The 24,623-nt window shown below is 39.0% G+C and overlaps 2 protein-coding genes across 3 annotated transcripts; one reads left to right on the top strand and one right to left on the bottom strand.

The window, feature by feature from the left end:
• The first annotated feature begins 893 nt into the window (after window positions 1–893).
• Window positions 894–3,369, top strand: LOC116245834 (riboflavin synthase). Of its 2 annotated transcripts, XM_031617405.2 has the most exons (3): window positions 894–1,035; window positions 1,128–2,085; window positions 3,160–3,369. In XM_031617405.2, exon 2 carries the CDS (start codon window positions 1,277–1,279, stop codon window positions 2,078–2,080), a length of 804 nt encoding a protein of 267 aa, XP_031473265.1. In that variant the 5' UTR covers window positions 894–1,035; window positions 1,128–1,276; the 3' UTR covers window positions 2,081–2,085; window positions 3,160–3,369. The 2 variants fall into 2 exon arrangements, with proteins under 2 accessions (XP_031473265.1, XP_031473266.1); XM_031617406.2 differs by lacking the exon at window positions 894–1,035 and having other exon boundaries at window positions 1,054–2,085; window positions 3,169–3,369.
• Window positions 3,370–8,904: 5,535 nt separating this feature from the next.
• Window positions 8,905–22,693, bottom strand: LOC116246159 (serine/threonine-protein phosphatase 7). The gene is made up of 5 exons (XM_031617882.2): window positions 21,934–22,693; window positions 18,939–19,433; window positions 17,820–17,966; window positions 10,361–10,468; window positions 8,905–9,345 (listed from the first exon to the last, which is right to left on the bottom strand). The coding sequence occupies exons 1-5, from the start codon at window positions 22,402–22,404 to the stop codon at window positions 9,247–9,249; spliced, it is 1,320 nt and encodes a 439-aa protein (XP_031473742.1). The 5' UTR covers window positions 22,405–22,693; the 3' UTR covers window positions 8,905–9,246.
• Window positions 22,694–24,623: the final 1,930 nt, after the last annotated feature.

Below are 24,623 nucleotides of genomic sequence, written 5' to 3' on the forward strand. Positions count from 1 at the left end.
TTAAACCTTATCTCATGTGGATTGCAGACTTTGAAGCAACTGACCATATGACGCATGATCACAATATGTTTGTTGATTATCGAAAGTTTCTAATGGTAAAAAGATGGTTATTTGTGGGAAATAACAGTCGTTAAAAAGTTTGAGGGATTTGAGACTTGCAAACTAGATTTGTCAAGCAGATGAAACTTGTTTTAGCATGATGTGCTTCATGTTCCCAATATTCAATGAAATTTACTCTGTCGATTATAAACTTATTTTGAAGAAAAATTCAGTGCATATTTTATTTAAAAACGCTATTTCATATTATGGTGTGATAATGAATGGTATATTCATTTTAAATAATCATGATGCATACTATGTGGATGATAGATATTTTAATTCCCCGCATATGTGAATGTAACCATGTGCCATGCTCTCCTAGAGCATATTGAACAAAAAAGAATGTATAACCACACTTGTAAGGGACTATTAGGATCTTGTGCACTGGCCATCAATCACCTGATGCATGTGCATTAGGCCATGATGTACACGCATCAAGGCAAGACGCACCACCCATGAAGGTTGGTGTGTTCTGCTGGGTGGTGCGTCTGATGCACACACATCTAATAACATTGATTCACATCTCAAATAAAAATAAAAAGCGCGAATTCTATCAATGCGTCGTTTGCTAAAAGAATCTGAAAAAAAAAAGAAAATAGGATAGTCTTAAGCAAGATCAATTCAAGCGCGAGGCTTGATGGACAAGGTCAATTCAAGCTATCCAACTTAGAAAACCTCCAGCCTCCCCACTTGGAAAACCTTGGTGACGGCGTTGTGATCTTGTGGAGCTATAGCAAGCAGAGGGCAGCCCACACCAAATTCATTTTAATTTTGAACTTTAAATATGCTAAATTATTGGGCCTAATGGGCCGCGACTGGCTGACCGTCAACCTGTTACATTGTATGGGGGCACAGGCCACAGTGCCCAAGCCCCGGTCGGCGAGGTATTAGGTCCCTGTCGGCGGCCCATGCGGGTGCCCAACCCTCGGTTCCCACGTGAATCTCGCACACCTTTTCTTTCTTTCTGTTTTTCTGTTGTTGTTGTTTTTTTTTTCCGCCTAACGCTGACCCTGTATTCTGCTGCCCAGCGTAGACACAGACAGAGGGAGAGAGAGAAAGGCAATTCGATTGAGAGAGGGAGAGAGAAGTGCAATTCGATTTTGAGAGGGACAGAGAAGGGCAATTTGATTGTCTTAGCTCATCTTCGATTGATTTTTTTGCGGAAGGAGAGGAAAGAATGGCTACTCTCCGCAATTACTTTCTTGTAACCCCTGCTTTCAGAACTACATTGAGGTCCGCCTTCATCCATCCAGTAAGCTACCACCACCAGCACCCCAACTTGTCATCCATTATCCGCCTTCTCTCAAACAGAGGCAGCAGAAGCACCAGAGAAGGCCGCCACTCAACGACGAGGGTGAGATGCTTGTTCACGGGCATCGTAGAAGAGATGGGGAGGGTGGAGGAGTTGGGCCCTTCCTCTGCCGGCGGCTTCGACATGAGGATATCCGCCCAGGTGGTTGTCGACGACGTCAAGCTCGGCGACAGCATTGCCGTCAACGGCACTTGCCTTACCGTCACGTCCTTCTCTCTGAACGATTTCACAGTCGGCCTCGCCCCGGAGACTCTGCGCAAGACGTCCTTAGCTGAACTCTCCTCCGGCTCGGCCGTCAACCTAGAGCGTGCCGTCCTGCCCTCTACCAGGATGGGCGGCCACTTTGTCCAGGGCCACGTCGATGGCACCGGTGAAATCGTTGCCAAAGAGGTGGAAGGAGACTCCTTGTGGGTGAAGGTGAGGACGGGGCCGGATCTCCTAAAGTATATCGTCCCCAAAGGGTTCATCGCCGTCGATGGAACTAGCTTGACGGTTGTGAAGGTTTTCGATGACGAGGAATGCTTCAATTTTATGCTGGTCGCCTACACGCAGCAGAAGGTGGTGATTCCATTGAAGAAGGTGGGGCAGAAGGTGAATTTGGAGGTCGATATTCTCGGCAAGTATGTCGAGCGCCTCGTCAGTGTTGGTGGGTTCAGACATTTGTCTTAATCAAGGTGATCTTCTCTTTTTTCTTTCCCTACATATTTTGTCTGGATGAGGGGAAGGAATGTTTTGGCTTGTGGTTCATGCTGCCGTTTTTTCATATGATAGTTGAAAAACTCGTTGATGAAGCATAGGTTGAATGGTCTATTGAGCTTTTATGGTGCCTTAGATTTTATCATGAGTATTCTTCTTCTCCTCTTGTTCATGCCTTGAAGACGGGAATCTGCATTTGGGAAAACCTTCCTATTCGTTGTCTTAGTTTTAGTGATGTACTTGTGGGTAAACATCTTATCGTTGCTCCGCAAATACTGCGAAGTCTTGAGTCTTCGCAATAGGGGTAAATGCGCTGAACAATAGAAGGATATTGATTTGTTTTCTTTCATTTTTAATGTCTGAGATACAGGTTTTTCAGCTATTTCCTGCATGCAGTCCTTGTCCATTCCTTTTCATTTAATTTCACAATAAAACATATTCAGTTGGACCTTGTGAGAACTTCACCACGGAAACTGTCGCTTACTTGAAACCAAAACCTTTCCAGAACTCAGTTTCTTAATCTTTATCTTAAAACTCATTTCTTTATCAGAAGAAGTTTGATTTGAGTTTCAGAGAAAGCATCTCATCCTGTCAGGTAAAGCTGGCGTGAAGTAACACATTTTGCAAAATTCTGTTGGTTTTCTCTTGTTCTCGGTTACTCGATTATTCTTCAGCATCATTTTGATCAATGAACATTCTTTATTTTATCTTGAGATCCCTTTCTAGTATCTTCTTTCGTTACGACCAAACTAGTAGTTAGCAAGATCCGTTGATCACTTTTCATTTTATTTCAATAACCATTGACAACCTACAGCATTGCCATTTTTGTTCTTAACAAAGGCAGGAGCGTACATATTGCAGCATGTTCAGGTTTCAAGTTTTTTTTTCCCTTTTACTTTATGCGTGTGGGAATTGGGTTGAGATGTTATTCTAGGTCTTGAAAAAGTCTAACCTGCATAGAATCTTGAACGGAAAGTGTTTTTGTTTCTTTGTTTGAAAAAGAATGGGGTATTTTTGTATGTGCTTTGCTGAATCTAGTATATGTTTTCTAGGTTCTACAGGCAAAAGTCAGGGGGGTGATCTGCACTTTTCTGTGAAGCAGAGATAATGGAAACAGGCATGACGAAAGATAACAGCTTGGAGTGCTGAACATGCACCATTTCCAGTTGTTGTAAACTAAACTTCTGAAATTATCTTTAAATAACTAGGTTCTGTGCTCCTTTGGAAACTAAACGTGTTCATTAAATAAATTTTTGTCACAATGATTGTTGTCAACTTAGAAGAGGTAAGGTAACCCAATCTCAGATGCTTCAACTTTGATTCTTTTGATTCAGCATATGCATTCTCCGGATCCTACTTCTGTCCTAGGTTTTGGACTTGTAAGATTGTCTTTTTCTGGTTTGAGCTTCTTGATCTTACTTTCCAAGTCACCGCAGTTTCCAGGAGATCTTTTGACCTCTTTACATTCTTTTCCTTTTTGGTGTCATGATGTTGATTTTGGCCCTGTGCATTTGTTTCCAGAGTCTTGTTTTCTTCCTGTATTTGGTTTCTTTAGCGATTTGTCAGGAAAAGAAAAGATTTCTCCACAAATTAATTAGCTCCTGCCCCTTTAGTAGTTCATGTGGTCTTGATCCTTGTTTTTGTAACAGTATAATGGATGTGAAAATTACCTTAAATACATACTTGGAGAGTAACTTGTTCCGACTCCATGTACCTGTGGTTGATATTGCTCATAATGCTCATCCTTTTTTTTCTTTTTTGTTGTTTATATCTGGAAGAAAACATATATTTCTAGTTTCTACATGTATTTCTAGTTGCTCAAATTGTTTGTATGAAATATATCTAGTTTCATTCATCTATGCTCAGAATTATCTATCTTTCCAGCTATTGGTGTCCATTATGTTTATCCATTAATTCATTCATGTGTCTATGGATCTGCTTGTGTTAATAATTTCAGCTTGGAACTACTTTTGTTTCCTTGCTGGAACCTTAGCGTTAAATACAAATCTCTTATATTTTGTGTTTATGAGACCAACTGAATCTAGACATTTAAGTGGTGATGAAGATGATGATAGTTGGCAACATCCTTGCATGCCTACCGTTGGTGGGCTAATGTCTTGGAAATATTTAGTCCCATTGGTTGGTTGTGAGTAATAGGGCTTGCATGATCTGAGTATTTAGTTGTGTGAGAGCTATTAGTTTGACATGATGGGGTCTTTAGTAATTTAGTAAAAGTCATTGGAAGTCTTTTTATTATTTATTATTTCTGTTTGGGACTGATTGTGTAACTTTGTTCACCCGACCCTAATCCCTTATAATTGTGGGATTACAGCTAATGAGAACCAATTCCTCTTTTTTGAACTTGCATAACAAGTTGAATTGGTTGGTTGTGAGTAATTTGGCCTTGATGATTGATGATCTTGCATTTAACAAATAAATGCTGCTTTTAAAATTTCAGAATGTGGTGGTACCATTCTTGTATTTACTTTGCATTTATTGCTACCCTTAGGAATCCTAAGGGTGGTGGCATATTTTGTGGTCTTATGTAAATTTGTTGTATTTGTTACAAATGCTAATTGCATGTCAGTAAAATATCATTATTAGAGCACCTACTTATTGGGTTTGAGTATATTCTGGTTGAATAGTTGTTTCGTATTGGCTTTGTACTGAAGAATTTTTCTCATTCTTGTTCCTATTCAGATTACATATAGGTACTGTTACAATTTTATGTTTTCAATATTTTTGGTTTTTAGTATTTTATCTTGTTATGAAGGATACTTTGCTGATTGATTGAATCGAGCTGTTAGGACTTTCGGAGTATCTAATGGCTAGTTAAACTAGCTGCTACAAGCCTCCTAACAACTAGTCAAGCTAACTAATAGATCCCTCCAGGGACTAGCTTCTGTTTTCTACAAGTGTGTGGAAGACAATATTTGATGTATGCTGTGCATGTTTGATATAAATGGCAAAGCATGGTGGGGAGGTGGGGTTACTTTCATTGCTTTGTGTAACTATTACATAACATGAGAACCAAAAATCACTTGTGTCATAGAGGTTCTAGATGTTGGTCATAGAGGTTCTAGTTATAAAATTTTTCCACAGATTTTAAAATGTTTATTTCTCAAGTTAAAAGCCAGGAAGAACTTGTCTCCTTTCCTCAAGCTTCTAAATTGAAGAAGCTGTGAATAAGGAATGGAGGTCTTGCATGAATGCAGTACATGAACAAGCAATGCATCCGAACATAGTTTGAAAAAGAATTCAAAGAAAATTAATTTATTTTCACACAACTAACAATCTCTTATTTTTATTCTTGGTCAAGATGCAGATTGAACGCTTCTTTATACATGTTTTACATGGCCATACACATGTACTCTCATCACCCTTTTATCATTCAGGTGCAGGCTATCCAGGATAGTACAATCTTCCTCCAAGGTTAATACCACTAAAGAGGATCAGTACAAGGTACAAAGGCATGTATAAAATTACAAGGACCAGAGATAGTTTTGCTACGTATTCTTCCGCTCATTAAAAGGAATCTCTTGACTACAGTTTTTTAGCTACGGTTTCAGTAAATCTACTTATGCCTGTCAAGCAAGTTTGAACTCTACTCATTGTTGAAACTTCAATTTTGTTGCTGGCGCTAGGTCAGAGATAGTTGAATCTGCATATAGCATACGTGGTGCATTATGGAAGTCGTGACTGTATAGTTCAGTTGATTTCTGTCACAAGTTTATTAATTAAAGGATCGTTAGCAGGGTTGCAATGGCTGTTTACCTAATTTCTTCATGAGCATTCATTTATAAATTATGCTTTTGATGTTTTGTTTTTCTTCATTTCTTCCATTGTGACAATGGGTTTCATGCTTCTACTGTTAATTTGTTCATGGCTTCACAGGTTGCACGTTCAACTTCAACATTAGGTTCACAATATCAACTTATAGACCACAACGCTAGTAAAAATAGTTAAGGGTGGAACTTATGCACTTGATGAAAGTATAGAAAGGTTCTCATGCTTGTCCAAATAATTGTTTAAATATCTAGTGACACTTCTTGGCGTGTTATGGTTTGTTAGAGGCACCATCATACATGAAATGACTTTATGAAAGGTCTCATATGGACGATGAGGGATGAAGATGTTGAACTCTTATATCCAGTTCAATAGAAAAATGAATATTAGGCTGAATTATTGAATTGCACAAGGGTACTTTTGTGGAAAGGGCTTTACTTTGTTTAGTTGGTAGTAGTATGCCTGTGCTGGCAAGCTAGGGTAACTAGACTAGATCAAAAGATTTAACCACAGGTGTCAAACTCACCTTAAATTTGAAGGTCTGAAGGCGACTCATCCAGCTTGGCCTATGGAACTCTTGTTTGGTCACATTTGTACTGATGTTTGTCTTAGGCCTGGATTTCTTAGTTCATCAACTGATTGAAAAATGTACAGAGCCAACTGCTGATCATGGTCTCTGCTGGTTATGGTATTATAATGAATGAGCTCCAAGCCTCCATCTCGTGGATGTTGGTCATTTTCGTAAAGTTTCCAACGTGAAGTTTCCAACATGATGTGCATGAAAGAATGGAAAAAAAGAGTCAAATAGAGGATTCATGTACCCACAGGATTACAATTCAGAAATCAAGACTGAATTATGGCCATCTAGCGGCCAATTATTCTTTTCATATTTGTCAACCTATTCTTATTGAAAGATCTGTATCATATGCTGTCAGTGAAACGAATTTAGGGCAACCTTTTTTATTTTGCAAAGGATATTTGTGACTGCCTTAAAAGTTTGTGGTGGAATGACAAGGAGAAAGTGTTGCAGGACATTGTCATTGACAATAAATAATGTAACCGGTGATTTTAGTGTTGGTATATTAAACACCATTAATGACGGGCATCATCTCTGTCCTGAAAGGTTCAAAATGCATCAACTAACAAACGGTTGTCACGTTTAAGAAAGCCTTTTTATCTTCATGCATCAGAACCATCGGAACTCAGCAATTACATCGAGAACATTGACTACGTTGCTAAGAAAATGGGTTTATTGAGAACTGATCTTAGCACCGTTATTTCAGTGGCTTTAGTGACTTTGTTAAATTGTGCTGTAACCGAGAGGTTGGTCTTTTGACAGCAAACGCATATAATAGATAAAAAAAACGACAGAAAAGATGTAAGAAGTAAATTTGTTGGTGACCGTAAATGAATCCGAATCAAGAAAAGCTTTCTTGATGACGCAGTCATCCAGCTGCGCTTGACATAATTTGGACTGGTGCACCCGTTATTTAATTGGCATAGCCCACCCAATCTCCATCCATTTGTTTGTGTCAGAGAGAGAGAGAGAGAGTCACACTAATCTATACGAAAAGTTCAAACCTTATGATGTATTTGAGGCGATTACACCTATTAATACCGTGAGTATATTATTCAAAGAACATTCGGTACCATATTAGGAATCAGGAATTAATCGCCCTGACCATCGAAAAAATAAGCAGGTAAAAGCTATGTCATCGGGGTGCGGGTGCCGGTGCAGCATATCTCAAAAAATTTAAGTGCGGCGGTGCGGAAAGACTATTTATTATTATTATTATTATTAATTTATAATAATATATATAACAAAATTATCTCTAAACCATAAAATTATTAAATATCAAACTCATAATTACAATTTTCTCCATTCCTTTCTTTCTTAATAAGGAGGTTAGCTAGTTAGGTTCGGCGTCGAAGGGACGGGACAAAGCGCTCCGTTGTTCATTAACGAGCATCATTCTTATAATAATTTTGGTTTTAGATATGTCTAATTGGATCAAGATCTAAATCCAAACCCGAACTCTATCACTGCCTGACGAGTTCCCCTTCCTCTTCTTCCTCTTCCACGTCTTCTTCTCTAATCTCTACCTCCCACTTAGTTGCCCTCTTTCAGGTGAGCATCCACACAGAGAACAGAGAAGAAGAAGGTGGAGGAAGGAGCAGTGGCGGCAGCGGCAGTGCAGCACGGCGGCGATTTGGACAATTAGGTCTTCGCTCGAGCCCTCTCTTCCTCCTATCCTCACCTCTCTTCCTCCCTCTCCCATCTGTTTCCCCCTCCTCTCTTCCTCCCTCTCCCATCTGTTTCCCCCTCGATCTGGCCCTCTCTTCCTCCCGTCCTCACCTCTCTTCCTCCCTTTCCCATCCATCCTCTCTTCCTCCCGTCCACACCTCTCTTCCTCCTTACTCTCCCTCTCCGTTTCCCCCAAATCCTGTCCATTTCTCCCCCAAGGTGCGGTTTGAGGGAGTCATTGTTGTCAGGTGCGGTTTGGGTGCAAATCCAGGTCGCACCCGCGTCGCGTCGACGCGAGTGCTGGTCCAATACTGCCGCACCCTGGTGACATTGGGTAAAAGCTCCTCCACGTAGAGTACGGAATTTGAGAATAGAAAGGACAATGACACAAGCTGGTGGAGTCAAACTTGTCGCAACAATGACAGTAATAACCTGGAAAAATGTTACTAAAATCAGATTTTAATTGTAACCCCTTCTCAATTATTCATGGAATTAGCTATTTTTACAAAAAAAAATAATAGTTTGAATTCTTAAAGGTATAAACTAGGGAAAACAAGAGAATACAAAACATATTCGATCTAAAGAAAATAAAGTAGATGATCTACGGAGTTTATCTAAACAAAAATAAATTATAATTTTGTTTACATTACAAAGCTGTACAATAGCTAAAACTATTTAAGCAATATTACCTGAGACGTTCCAAGCAACCGCTTCAAATAGCCAAATAAGGATCCCCAACTTCCAAGTCATCCAAGTGTTCTGAGAGTTGTTCTCTACTTTTTCAATAAGTCAGATAAAGCTATGCTCATCTACAAACTAATGGCCCTAATTGAATTTCTTAGGCCCCAAGATCCGATGGACATTTCACAAGAACCCAAAAGGAAGAAAATTGAAGCGCTAACGGAGAATACAAAAAGACACAGAAAGGAATCAATCAATTACACAACGTACTGAAAAGCCTTGACCAGAAGAGTAGCACGCTGAAAATGAAATAAATTATACATGTGATGGCTGAAGAGGACGTCCACCAGAATTAAATGAATATGCAAATATATATATATAGTAGAACTGGAACACCTCTATACTCATACCGTAATAAAAATTTACACTAATGCTCTACAAAGTCGGCTTGACTAGGTGCCATTGATCCCAAGTCGAGCTCCTCATCAGAGTCGATTACGTCCTCATAATCATAATATGCATTCACCTGAAACGGAAGACAAAGATGAGTTGGCATCAGAAAATTAACAAGGGAAAGCAAAAATATAATGGATAATTCAGAGAAGAATGAAAGACCATCCAAGACACAAAATCCATCAACCAGTAATGCCTCACAGTACTACCAAAAGATGCATTAAAAATTCATAATGATCACTGTGAAAAAGATGGAAATCAGACACTTAATATAGTCCATCATCAATGTCTACCTACTTCATGGAAAAAAGGATGCACTTCCCTTGTTGAGTAGCATTAAGCTAAGGAACATTCAAAAGAAGCTGCTTGCAGCAATTCCTTACTGTCGTACATCTGTGCCGTTTAGCTTCCACTTAGAATCAAACATGTATAGTGTCTAAAATAATCCGTCAAAAAATCGATGAGACCAAACTATGGATGATGGGAAAGGGAGGGAAAGGAATGGATGGAAGGGAAATGAAAGGAAAGGGAAGGGAAGGGAGTGGGGAGGGAAAGGAGAAGAAAGGAAATGGAATGATCATCCATTCCTTTCCCTTCCAATCTCTCCATTTTTGGAGGGAATGAAATTACATTAAAAATTCATTTCCTTCCCCTCCCTTTCCTTTCCTTTCCCTTGCATCCAAACACAGTTATTAGTTCTCCCTTCCTTTCCCTTCATGCTAATTAGTCATCCAAACACAAGAAAGGCCTTTCTTTCCATTCCTTTTTCCCTCCCTCTCCCACCATCCAAACAGGCTGTTAATGTTATGCACATATTTCTGTATGGTTTATCATACATTGGGAACTGAATGATACATAGAGAGTTTAAAATGATCATTCAAGAGAATGGCAAAACCAAGTCATGGATGAAGGATGGACAAAAAAGAAACTAATGAATCCAAACCATGGATAAAGAAATGACAAACTGAGAACAATGCAAGCTTTCATTGATGAACTGTTGCAAACCAAACATGTAAGTAGAAATTCAGATCCCATAGTGTTGAAGATAAAGATTGGGTCACAAGGCACTACTTTAGTAAGCAAGTCACCTTTGGCCTGGGCCTAACAGCATCAAAGCTGTAGAAAATTGGGGTAGAAAAATCAGGTGGTCCCAGAACTATATATGCTCCCATGTTATTGTATCTCTCTTCTGAGGCCTGAAACAGTTGACAAAGATGAACGATTCAATCAACATTAACAGCCAAGAATGGATAATAAAACTGCAACCAACCGCAAGAAAGCAAAAGGATATAACTGCAATACCATATGGTACTACAGCATCGTGGCAGCACATTGCTGAAAATACGACAAATCTTTTAATACATATGTTGCCTCAGCCATTTCAGTCTGCTGTTTACAAATGTTATAGTAAAAGGTATTAAACCTGAAAGTATCTAGTTCACAGTCTTTTCTAGCATCTGCACCACTGATGCACGTCCTTGGGATAATGATTCATTACCAAGGACCGTTAGTGATCCTTTTACATGGTAGTGAGTAAAGTAAGGGCCGGTCAGGTTCCAACTGGATCATAATTTGGAACCCTTAGTGATGATCGGAGACCCATCTATATTACCGTGTGAATGGAACTGATAAGAGGTATATATCAATTATCACCCTAATTTCTTCAATCCCTCATCTTTGCTCATCTCCCGTAATCCTTGCAATCTGAGATTGGATGAAGAGTTTCAAATTCTGAATAGGTATTGCAGAGGAGATGAGGCCCATCATTTAGGTATTCCAGCCAGCCTTCACCAGAAAAAATGGACATCGTGTCATTCCAGAAAACTGTTGGCTTCGGAAGCATATTGCCAACATGTAAAGGAAGCCCATTGAGGATTAGTGCTGCTAGAGAAACACTACAGAGGGTTGTGTCAACACCTGGAATAGATGAATGCACTGATGGCAAAGCTGCAATCAGACAACCAGGAGATAAAAGGAAATGACAGTCATGCCATTGCATAGGAACACTTGGCTGTCTGGGAGAACATTGGTGTTCCTTTTTTTGATTACTTCAAAGGAGAGCGTAAGCCACTAAAAAACAATTCAAAAGGGGTGGAGGGAAGAGAACTTCGCTTTTGTGGGAATATTTATTTGACTCAGGAAAACTCCCCATTGCAGGGATGAAGCAGGATATCCACAGGTAACGTCAGCAAACTCGATGTTCCAAAATTTTCAGCCAAAGATGCTCTTAATTGGATTTTTTGGGTACGCTTACCAATTGGTTTGCTACCAACCAGTTGTCCTGATCTTGTAAAAGGCATATTGTAATTTGTAACGTGTATCGGTCGGGCCGACTGTACCGTAACGTATCATTAAATTAATTTTTTAATTCATAAAATAAAAAAAATTAAAAAAAGGGTAAAATAAAGAAAAACAAAGAAATTTTCAGAAATAAATCAGGAAAAACGTATTCCATATAAAAAAACTCATCACATCATTCACAAGCCAGAATATATTAACACATTTAGAAATGAGAAATCAGAGATTTACAATACCATAATAAGCATCCATCACAACTTTAAAGTTTAAATTTTAAAGTGTTTTAGTTCACAACATATAATCATGATTATCATCAATCAACAATCAAGGTCCCATCATTCACATAGGGCCATGAGTAAACCTTCTTCTCCACTGGATATCGTACAAATGGGCGATTTTTGTAGAAGAACTTCCCCCTCTCAAAACTTTTAAACATGTTTAGAAAGAAGGAGAGAGGTTCTTTTGAAAAAAACCATGAAAAATTCAATTTATCCCCATACCATATGGAGTGTATCAATCAGCCATATCGTGACATATGGGTGATATGATATGCTTACGATACAGAAGCGTGTCGTGTATCAAGGTGTATTGTATAGGTTTTTTATGATATGTATCGCACGATATGAGCCCATATCGTGTGATATGGATAACACTAGGTAACCATTGACACCATCCATTTGGGAAACAAGGTAGTCAGGCAGTTCAGATGGCATGAAGCACACAAAAGGGGCATCCCCTTTGGACCAAATTTGTCTGAACATGTATGATGATGATCCATTTCAGCCTGTTCGCTTAGACTAGCTTCAACGCAGAGCTGACCTTTATTAAACAAACAGGGACGGTAAGGGACTATTAGTCTGAATCTGAAGCCATGGGTAACATTGTCGTTAGGTGGCTAAAGGAAGCATTCATAGGTGCACCCTGAAGATGCACTACGAAGGACCTGCTCAAGCGCTTTGAGGTGGGGTAGGGAAAAAAATATTAAGAGAGTCCATGATTGAGAGTCAGGAACATAAACTGAAGAAGAACAGGAATGTCAAGGCCAAGGAAAAAGAGCACCAAATCCAAACAGCAAAACCATGATGGTGAAGCCCAAAAAAATCATTTGAGCAAATCAAATAGTGGGGGTGACAGGGTTTCTGCTACCACTTTTAATCCAGGCCACCACTGCAAAATCCTTCACATGTACCTGGTAGATAAAAGTGAGGACAAGTTTTAGGAGGCTTAAGAACAGTTGAAGGATGAAAGAAAAAAAAAATGTTGGACATATCCATGGACGTTCTGGTAGGAGTCAACCGTGATGAGGATGGCCAAAGCCAAATGGCAAACCTGTTAGCCTGCTACATTTCTGGAGGATACAAGGTCCATATACAATTTCATGTGCTATTAGACTGCCAGGAAGTCTGCCTATGAGATCCAATCCCAGCCTGGTTTTGACATTGTGGTGGGAGATGTGAGCTTCCTTACATGTAAAGGTAAATGTCCCACAGTCCCAGTGTGAAACTAGAGCTACGGGGAGCCATCTTCAGCCAAGCTTGATTCGTAGGACTTATGAAAGGAGCCAATATGGTCCTGGGATTGCAACAATGCCAGAATGGGCAGGGTAAGTGACTTGGAATTTCATTGTCATGTCAATGAAGTTCATTCACCAAGACAAGGAGGTCTGCCTGAGATCTCAATGAATGGCTTCCCTATTCGGAGGCAAGGGAAGAAGGAATGGCTCTAAACTCCAATGTTTCGGGGGTGAGAGACACAGCCTACTTATTCCGGTTTGACAGTTGAGATGGAGCTAGGCAAGGATGATTGCAAACACAGGGGGTGTACCCAGATGAACTGCAGGAACTCCTTCAAGAGTATGACAAGGTTTACCCACAGCCAGTAGGCCTGCCACCGAACTGAGGGCTCTGCCATCAGCCAAGATCTACACCTGCAAGGCTTTGGGTGTATAGATATGCACCTCAAAAGGCAGAGATTGAGCAGCTGGTGCACAGGTCAGGATATTGAATTCCGGAATTGATCCCAACCCACATTGCGTGTTGTCTCCCCAATGCTTCTTATCAAAAGAACAGAAGGGTGGCATGAATCATAAGGAGTTAATGGTGTGAACCAAAAGGATAAGTTTCTTGTACAACAAGTCAAAAAAGATCTAGATAGGTTACCGAGGTCAAGATATTTTTCTAGATCGGACTTGTCACAGGATACCACCAGATATTGATGGTGGATGAACATGTTCAGAAAACTGCTTTTAGGATGCATAAAGGACATTACAGTTTCCTAGTGGTGTCCTTTGGACTCAGAACCGCACTATCAACTTTTTAATGCTAAAAGGACATCACAATTTCCTAATGGTGTCCTTTGCAATCACGAATGCACCAACAGCCTTTTAATGCTGACGAACGAGGCGTTCAAGCAGTATTTGGTTAAGTCTATACTCATCTTGTTTGAGAATATGCTCATCTTAGCTGCACATTGGATATGTCATCTGGAACACTTCTGATCAGACATCAAAATTCTACACCAACAGAAGATATCTGCCTAAATATCAGCAGTCCACTTGAAGCAATGCTTCTTGAGAAAATGTCAGGCACTATCTGCGCATGAGCAGGAGCTCATCGCCATGATGTTAACCATTTTTTGATAACCCTACCTCCTGGTTGCCAATTGTGCAAAGTGATCATTGCAGTCTCTGTAATTTGATAAAACAGAAGGTGACCACTTCAACCCAGAAACAGCTGGTGGCAAAACTATGCGGCTATGTTTTTGAGATAAGGTATAAAAGAGGGAAAGAAAATTCAGTTGGAGGCACATTATCAAGAAGAAACAAAGAAGCAGCAACAGGTCAAATATTAGAAATGTAAATACATATACATCTACCTATATACATTTAATGTACATAAGTATTATTTTTTTTCATTTTTGTTTGTCTTTTTCCGTTATTTGTTTATTTTATTTTTCTTTCAATCAACTGCAAGGTCAAGAATGGCCTTTGACCTTGCAGCTGGCTGTTGATCAGCTCCCAATGGCTAGAATTCAAGCTGTTGGGAGCTGACCCAACAATAGTTCTCCCTCCTTTCTCATATATATAGGAGTGATTATTCCTCTTGTAAATGAATGCTTTTGTAAGCATGTTAGTAATATAATATTATTTTTATTTATTTTTGTCACTAGGTGATAGATGCACTCCTCATCTAGTCAAAACAAAAGTTTCTGCTACCTTAAAAGGAATGAAGGCTTGGAAAATAGCTTTCGACAGCCCAAATCCAAAGGAAAAATCATCTCAGTGGTAGCATATTTGCTTTGTCACAGTCAATTGAAGCTACACTGCCCAGCTAGTGGCAGAAACATTTTTTCAATCACGTGGGACATGCATGGCATGTCTCACTCCATTACCAGTGACAGGGGCATGGTCTTGCTCAGCTCTGTTTTGTAAAGAGTATTTTGTCGTACAAGGAGCTAAGTTGCACGAGTTCTGCCTACTCTATGCAAGCTTACAGTCAAACACAGGTAGTAAATTGCACTTTCCAAACCTATTTATATTGTCTTGCAGGTGATCAGCCTAATAATTAGGCCAAGTTCCTGCCATCGGATGAGTGTTCCTACAGTACGGGCCGAGATTCATTTATAGCCATGACTTTTTGAAGCCAATGTTATCTATATCCTACAATATAGAGCTGTATCTTATGATATGCATTTGTTTAGGTTGAAAAAACCTATACGTCATGGGTACGAAACACAAAATGCATCTGTGTCATGCCCATATCGGCCGCATCTTATGATAGGGCTCCCCTATTGTATGCTACAGCTGATACACCCGTATCTTACGATATTGGCTCTGTTTATCAAAAAGGGTCTGATGCCCCTTCTTTGTTGAGATTTTTTTAAAAGTTTCTCTCCCCTTTCATTTTCAACGCTTCTAAGAGCTGTGGAAGGATGAGTTTTCACCATTTAAAAAAAATAAATTGCCAAGAAATCACTGTCTTAGGGGAGAAATCACCAGCTTGAAGGGATGAGGATAAGGATGAGAAGATAATGATTGATTATTGTATCGATTGAAAATACATGATGTTATTTAATCATAAAAATTATGTCAATTTTCATTTGACAGTGAACTACTATGGATTATATGTTTTGATGTAATGTAAATTAGACTTCATTTTATCAATGTGTTGTTCCTTGTGAATGATAAATCATGAATGTTCATTATGTGTGTAATGAGCTTTTTGTATAGAACACATCTTTCCTGATTTTTCAATATTTTTCTGAATTTTTATCTATTTATCTTTTTTTTCTGATTTTTTATTAATTAAAAAATAAATTTACGATATGCTTATGATATGCGATATGTTATGATACGTGTATAGGTCAGCTCGACCGATATGCTTTACGATACGCTTTTATAACATTGTTTGAAGCAATTCACAATAGACCACCTCCTAATCTCTGCAAATACAAAACCCAATGGAGGTAGGATAAAGAGGTGGACAGGCAGCTAAGGGGTCGGGATGAGACCCTTAAGGTGCTCAAGAAAACTTACAAAAAGGGCACTCAAATGAAACAGGTTTATAGCAGAAAAACCGCCAAGACAGACAACTTCAGGTCAGTAATTTAGGTTTAATTAAAAATATACTAGCCCTCAAAAAGGGACTGATGGAAAGGACAGTATAAAGCTTTCTCTAAAATATTTTGGGCTGTTTATTCATAGTACTCACACGGTTTGACAAGCCCCTGATTCCATTGTCCATACAGTATTTTATTTACCAAGGGCTGAAGGCACTCACAGGAGCTGAAGAATACCATGTCACTCAGGTGCAGGTATGGGTGGACAAGAATTTCAAAAATTTGGGTACATGAATACAGATATATACTGAACAAGAGGAATCATGATTCATAGTTCATAAAGAATAAAATGATAAACAAATATATCATTTGATGTAATTAGCATTAAACAGAATACCTAGAGCATTACAAAAACTAAATGTTGAAAACCAGCAAAATAACTTACAAATCTGTTTTCCTCAAAAGAGCACAAACAATACATTATAAGCATTTTTATTTAATGAACCATTCATCCTGCTGACAGAAATTATTTATTTTTTGAAAAATATAAAACATTTTGGAAAATAAAAATCACAGAAAATGAAAATGTGTTTCAAAATTCATACGGTCTGAAACATTACAGACCAATACAGAGACGGCTTCTCCGGCGACAGTGGGTGGCAATGGACTCCATGTGTGTGTATGAGGATATATATATATATATATTGGAGACACCCTCCCCTTGTTTACCTTCACATTGCAGGCTGTGAATGTTCCCTTTTGTACAGAGCATGAGAGCAGGCAGTAACACCATAATTGGTGTTGTTACTGCCTCCTCACATGCTCTGTACAAAAGGGAACATTCACAGCCTGCAATGTGAAGGTAAACAAGGGGAGGGTGTCTCAAACATGTTTGCAGTTTCACTTAACCCTAAAAAAAGGATAGAACTGAACTTGGTCAGGGCTGTCTAATACCAAATTTGGACAAAAATCCTCAAGTGCATGGACCATTAGCAACATAGCATTGACCATGTCCTAGATGAGTCCGACCCTGCACCCGTATCCACATGCATGCTAGCCTCATCAGGATAACTGAGTGGCTATTTTGCTGCGTCTGTGTGACATAATACTCCCACTTTCCTCCGAATATAATTCATTTGGGCTACAAACCAAGGTCATTGAGCAGCAAAGAATCAGGAAACAGGTAGGAGCATGACAAACCAACTTGGGAGAACACTGCCGTCTTACATCACAGGTTCTTCTAGTTCTCACTTGAGAACATGGTGAACAAGGAGCAAGGGTGATTTGGCACTGCTTTGGGTTGAAGGCTCCCTTAGAAAGGATCCATTAGTAATCCTCGCAAATAAAATCCAGTAGGGTTAGGATGAGTCAGGTTCCAGAGCTAGGCCTTAGTTGGAACCATGGGTGGTGATCCAAGATCGACCTATCATCCCTTTATAACTTGTAATTAGAGTTTAGCAGGGATGAAAGGAATTAATAAGAAGATAAGTGGAGGTTTTCTTCCTCCCTCGAGGCATGTTACTTGGTGCTCTTATTTGAGGAACCCATCCAGATGCATGCCATCACTAATTCTGAATACTGAAATGTGCACATTGGCAGTTATTCTTTTTTTTTTTTTTACTGTACTTCAGTTATTCCATAATACAGAAACCAAATTATCAGATAAAGGCAGTACTAGGGTATGATAAAAACCTGAAATTGTGGATAGTCAGGAGCACTGAAAAGTGTGATCAACTTCCCTGATTCTACTTCGTGATCAATTGTGTAACCCTTCTGCATTGTTGCAAGTCCAGAACGTTTTTCTCTCGCATCAGGACCTTCATGTGATCTAATAATCAACTGCATTTCCAACAGTTAGTACTCCTTTACGTAAAAATTGAGATAACCAAAACAATAAAAGATCTGAAAAGCACGTCTGAAAATAATAGTATTTCTATCCACCAATTTGAAAACAGATAATGTTGCAAAAGAAAATCAAAATATTATTGCAATAGAAAAATATAGATTGCTTAAAAGATCAGTTCTAATTTTCTAAACAAAATTAAAGCCGCACACCAAATAAGTGGTTACAACTTCAGCTTCTTGGGCAACACATATATAGGATATTGCACTACTATGAAGCCACTTTTTATTGAAACAGACCACCTCATGAGAAAATGCTACAAAAGGATAGGAATTAAGTTTGAAGGAAGGCAAAGCTAATTACCCATTCACCAAGCTTGAAATGGGAAAAACTTCATGTTCCTAAGTACATGCTTTTGGTATTGAAATGAATACAAAGAGTTAAGCATGAAATATGTCCAGCTGGAACTTTGAAAGGGATATGTCTTATCATAATAAAAGATACACCCCATGATATGCTCAATGCAAATAAATGTCCTGACAGTAGTAATCAAATCATGGAGCTTCTTGACGTGCGCTAATGCACTACAACATGACCTTTTTTTTCTGCCAGTACGTTCCCAGAAAATACAGTACCTCCTATACTATATTCACAAAATGCATTACAAAGACCGTCTAAAGCAACCACAAATATGGCATCAAAGAATTTCACCAACTGTGGCATACCTCGTCAAGGCTACTTGGTGTTCTGTAACACAAAACACTCCAAGTACAACTTTCTTAATCACACAGACCTTACTAATACATACGTTGGCTATTGGCCATGCCTACCTTGACCAACTATACAAGATAGACAAACAAAGATCTTAAACTCAGAGTACAGTTCTTTATGAAAGAAAGAACAGAAAGAAGTAAGATATAATAGGAGCCTAAGAGATAGAATGACCAGAAAATAAAAACATCACTAACCTTTAGACTGTTCTTCTTCAGGAATTGCTCTGTACAGTCTGGACCCCATAAAAGGCCAATACCTCTCTCTTTATTTGGTGAAAGGCCAGGATTCATTGATGGATCTGACCACAGAACATCACCAGGAATCAAGTTCAAACCCTCCCAAGGAGGGTCAAGAACCGTTCTCCTAGCTCTAGATAATTCCTCCAGACTTCCAAGGGTGAGGGATTTGAGATTGATATTGGAAACTACTTTCCGTCCCTTCTTTGATTTAGCTCTCTTGGAAGAAGCAAATCCAATGCTGCGGAAAAGACCTCCGTGAGAGGTATACACACAACCAGCTATGATGGAAGCCAAGGGGAGACCTTCAAAGCATCCCAAACATTTCCTAAAGACGTGTTTCCCCTGGTCACCATACTTGGCCATCACCTCCTTTTCAAAGCCATAGACTGATGTGCAATATTTAGATTCATGGTTACCACGAAGAAGGAATACTCTTAGAGGTAAAAGAATCTGCACATGAATAAAACAACCCTGTTGGTAGAGAGATAAATGAAAAACGCTAATAGCATAGGCACCCAAGAACAAGTAAAAATTAAACAAGCATCCAAACTTAAAAATTAATTGAAGAGTTTCTTTTCTCGAATTTTTATTGTCCAGGTTTTTTTTTCTCATGCATCAGTGATTAGTCAAAACAGTTTGTTCTTCACAGAAAAATCTCAGCAACTTAGAAAACTAAAAGATATACAAGAAATTTATGAAACTATGATTTTTTCTACATTTTCTAACAAAAACATTGATAAAACTTCAAAATAGTTATCTGAAAAAGGAAACAAAAAGGTTGCAATATATTAAGAAAGATTTCTTGAAGGATCATGCAAAAACATCATGAAAATATTGGGATTTTAAAATATCTTTGCAAGAAATTGAAATTCGCAATATTTTCAAATTTATCTTGCTTTGGCAATACTAACTCAAATTTTCAAACTACTACGAGTATTTTGGAAATTTAAATGATATTTGTAACTATGCTTAGAAGTGCCTTGCCAAAATCTGAGGTCAATCAATTAGTACTGCCTTAGCTAATGTAGTTTGCAAGGATAGTCACAATTCTGATCTTAATGTTACAAAGCTGCCCAAGAGGTCATATGGCATATCCCTCTGAAACCATGATGCTTTAACCAAATTGTGCTAGATTTAAAGATCATTTACTATGTCTGATAACCTCGGATCTGAGATGTGAGGCTGATCTCTAATCCATCTTAACCCACTGCTGAAGCAAACAACGGATTTCATAACCGCAGATTTGATATCCAAATTGGGGAGGACAAAGGATCCACAGTTTTAAGATCTGCATGGTAGCCTCTGATCTCAAATCAGATGCTACCAAACATACCTGACCAAAAATCCCTAAAACAACATATCAGTGGCACAAATCTAGCCCAAACAAAGGTAATCTCTTGGACAACAAGCATAGTAGGCAAAATCGTGGCTCGGACTCGGACCGGCTGAAGACGAGGTCACCAGGTCAGAAAGCTTGGAGACTTGGCTGTGTTAGGTGATAATTTTTATAGTGTATCTTTTCTATAAATACATGAAGAAGGTAAGTTTGTCAGGACTACATGTTTGATTTTTTCATCAACTAAAACTGAATAATATGTAATATGAGTATTTATGTATATTTAGTAAAGTTTGTGACATTTCGCAATTCAAAAAGTAACAAACTAGAAAAAGAACATGTAATTATCTCAGCTGACTCAGCATGCCTTGAGTTGTGACCCAATAAATGGACGATCCTAGCCGACACGGGCGAGTTGCGACTTGGATCGGCAAGTTTACTAACTATGACAACAAGAAGGAAAATGGACTAGCAAATGAAGGGTACTTCATTCTGAACTTTGATTTTTTAATCTCAAAAACTTGATTCAAACTTTGATATTTTCAGCACACAAAACTAATAGTAGCTTAATAATACATCCATTATAGAGATATTAATCATTAAAGTCGTACCAGTTTCACTCCAAAAAATGACATGTCCAGCCATGCATTTCTCCAGGTTTTACTACAATGCTACCAATGTATTCGCCAGTGTCCATCTTATCCCCATTGGGGCCATTGGGCAAAAAGAAGGGATTTAATTTCCATAGGAGCAGACAGGTACTCGCAACAGCCTAGGAACCACCTTTCGTTTTTGATACATACATGAACCCTACATTGTTATTATGTGGTTAAGTTTGTCACCCAAGTTTCATATCACATGATATCAAATAAGTTCCCGATCTCTCTCTCCCATTCAGCACCTTCCAGCTTGACTTTGGAACTTGGATCTTTATAAGGTTCTAAGCTTAGCACTCTCTCTTCCAGAATCATGACAGTGAAAGCAGAAAGCAAACAGTAAAGCAGAATCAGTTCTGGTATCAAACAATTCATTTTTATTAGAGTAGAATCCACGCCCATATCAAATCTCTGTAAGGTTGTTAAATCAAACAATTCCTCTCTCATAAACCACGATGGAACTGCAAACACAAAGTTTTGAGAAGAATCCACGCTTATATCAATCTGATTAAGCGTAAATTTCCCCAACAATATTAGCAGGAGGAGAGCTGCCTCAAGTGGATGGGTACCGGAAAACTGACAAAACCAGTTCTGCATTACTACTCATCATCTCTTGACAAAACTTTAGCACTGGGAAACTTCCCCATTTGTCATCCCCTACCACCAACTCGCATCCATGAATATTGAAGCACTCAATTCAATAACTCGTTTCGTACTTATAAGTTCTGGGCAACAGATCAACAAAATAGTAATGTCAACTCACAACATAAACCCAGCTTATCAGTATCTTACCACCACCAATCCTCTCTCCTTCCTCTCTATAACTACAAAACTAGTCACGGATTCTGATTTCACAAAGTTGACACGAAAAATTGAATATCTTGTCTCACCAGCTAAAAGAAAACCAAATATCAATCAAATCTTCAAAAAGAAAAGGAAATAAATAAATAAATTTTACCTTCCATGCCAGCAAAAGCAAAAAAACTTCCAAACCCCAAGCTCCCCTGTCAACGTAATCGCCGTTGAAGACATAGTATCGATCATCGGAAGGCGAACCTGCCTCCCGCAAAAGAAAGAGGAGGTCGTGCAGCTGGCCATGCACATCGCCCACAACCACAACCCTCTGATTGTCCCCGCTGGGGACGTCGATCCTCAAGCAATTGGGCTCGCCGTGGACGATCTTCGACGCAGTGAGGATGATCCGGTCGAGAACGGGGACGGGGAGGACGGAGGGGAAGTCGGAGGGTGCAACGCTCCTGGAAGACCACTCGAAGATGAAGGCAAGGTTCTCAACCCACTCCAGGGTCAGGGAACCATCGTCGGGCCAGGATATGGGAATCTGGACCGGCGATTTTCCGGCGCCACCAGTAGTGGGATTGGGCGGGGAAGGCACCTCCGCTGCGTTCGACGACCCATCTGCCGTGCACATCCCTTCTTCCGCTATGCCTTTGTTTTTTTTTCTTTTAGGTTTTCTTCTAGAAATTTAAATTTACTGTTTTAAGTTTGAAAATGTTTTCAATCGTATTTGAAATTTGAAAATTTAACAAACAAAGAGCTCCGCTGGTTGCTTACAGGCACCTCCTCTAACCTTCTTCCAGCTGAAGAAGCAGAAGGAGGAGAAAAAAAACAGAAGAAATCGGGAATGGAGGAGGTCGGCGGTTCGCTGGAACGTCACGGCGGCAGCCTCTGGACCTCGGAGGAGGTTTTCTTTTTGCTTGGGAAAATCTTCTAAGGTCCGGAAATTTATCCAGAATTCTACGAACGGCCTTTCCTTGTTTCACTTTTTAGCTAAAAGCTTCGACCCTTTGTTTTGACACGTGTTGCAGCATTGTTGTAAAATATCGATAACCAATGGTGTCTTGCTTCCAAAACAGTACGGCACCTTCGGTGGTACGCAATATTTCATAGTATTTTTTTTTTAATTTTTGTAATATAATTTTTAAAAAAATTGTAACAGTTTGACTTTTAGCAAATATAAATAATCGCTTTATATTTGAGAAATTACAAATAACTGCTTGATCTTATGACATAGTTCACAGATTCTTATGACATAGTGCACAGATTCTTATGACATAGTTCACAAATGTGTGCTTCACTTAGATCTAGGCATCGAGTTACGTAACTCGAGCCCGAGTGAGTAACCTGGAGTAGCCAATTGAGTCAAGTTCCAATTACGTAGGCGTTTTTGGATGACACCCTTATTTTATAACTGCTTTGGAAAAAATTCTTGTGAAAAAATTGTTTTCTAGTCATTTTTAAAAAATTTGTTTGTAAGTTTGGATGAGACACCTAAAACTCTTTTTCTTTTTCTTTTTTTTTTTGTATATAACCTTTCTGTTGGGAAGGGAGGACAGGCTATTCAATTCCTTTCAAAGCCTGCATAGCTTTTGTGTCATCTAAACACTTTAAAAAAAAACCTGTTGCAACCTTGCTAGGGGGTATTGCCCCTGACAAAACAATACTTTGGTAGAAAATTTGGCAAAGGAGGGTTGGACTCAAGTATGTCACATTCAGGGGGTTGATTTTTTTTTATGGACAAGCTGAACAGTCCAAACTATGGATCTGAGTAGGGCCAAATTGAATTAGAATACAAACAATATATGGCACAATTAAAAATTTTAATTTTTTTAATGCAAATTTTTTTTTTCAATTGGCTGAGGTGGGGCCATAGTCGAGGTGGCCCTCCCCCTCCCTTCGCCTGTCGTCTCATTGTTAAGTAACCAGAAAGCATTTGTCATTTTCATCCACTTAGTCTCTCAGCCACCTTTTCTTCCAACTAAAGGCATAACTTTACTCTTCCAACTTAAGCTTCCTAGCCATCCTGTTGGATAAGAAGAAACGTCAGCCCCACCACATCCTAACACAACTTGAAAAAAAAAAAAAAACTGAAGGAAAGCCGTCAAGCCCTAAGGCCTTATCATTTGCAATTGAAAAGCTAGTCTCATGGATTTCCTCAGACGTCACTAGCCTAAGCAACATTTGATTGTAGGAGTAAGAGACCTTAGGGCCATCTTTTAGCTCATCAAAGTGAGTCATCATAGGCATCTACATTAAATAAATCATCAAAAAAGTTAGTATAATTTTACATATTGTCCGGTTGGGAGCTTACCTCCTCATGATGTTCCGCTTGCTCCACCTATTATTCTCATATGCTTGGAAAATTTAGTATTTTGGTTCGTATTACTGAGCCAAGACTTTCTTTCTTTCTGCTTCTTCCTTCAGGAACTGTTCAAGTTCTTGCCTTAGTAACCACTCCTCATTTTCATTTCATCCTGAAGTACCTCATTCTTTTGTATGAACCTCTAAGAGTGATTTGCAGATTTCTACTACACTGGAATTAATGTCATCAAAAATATTTTTGTTCCACAAAGAAAATGTTCTAGGAGTTTCTTCTAGCTTCACAATTACCTTGATCATTTTGTAGCCACATTGTGAGATCCGTCATGCCTGCTCAATGAGTTCCATGCAGCCATTTCTTAGCATCTAGCATTAGTAAAATTTAAAAACACCCCTACCAACCCAACCATGGCCCATCGGTAGAGCACAAAGAATCAAAGGGTAATGGTCCAGGATAACCGAGAAGCCACTCATAGGAGAAAATGAGAGTTCATTCTTAAGAAGCAGTTGTTACAGCAAGCAACCTGTCCA

Source organism: Nymphaea colorata, chromosome 1 (assembly GCF_008831285.2).
Source record: "Nymphaea colorata isolate Beijing-Zhang1983 chromosome 1, ASM883128v2, whole genome shotgun sequence".
Taxonomy (NCBI): domain Eukaryota; kingdom Viridiplantae; phylum Streptophyta; class Magnoliopsida; order Nymphaeales; family Nymphaeaceae; genus Nymphaea; species Nymphaea colorata.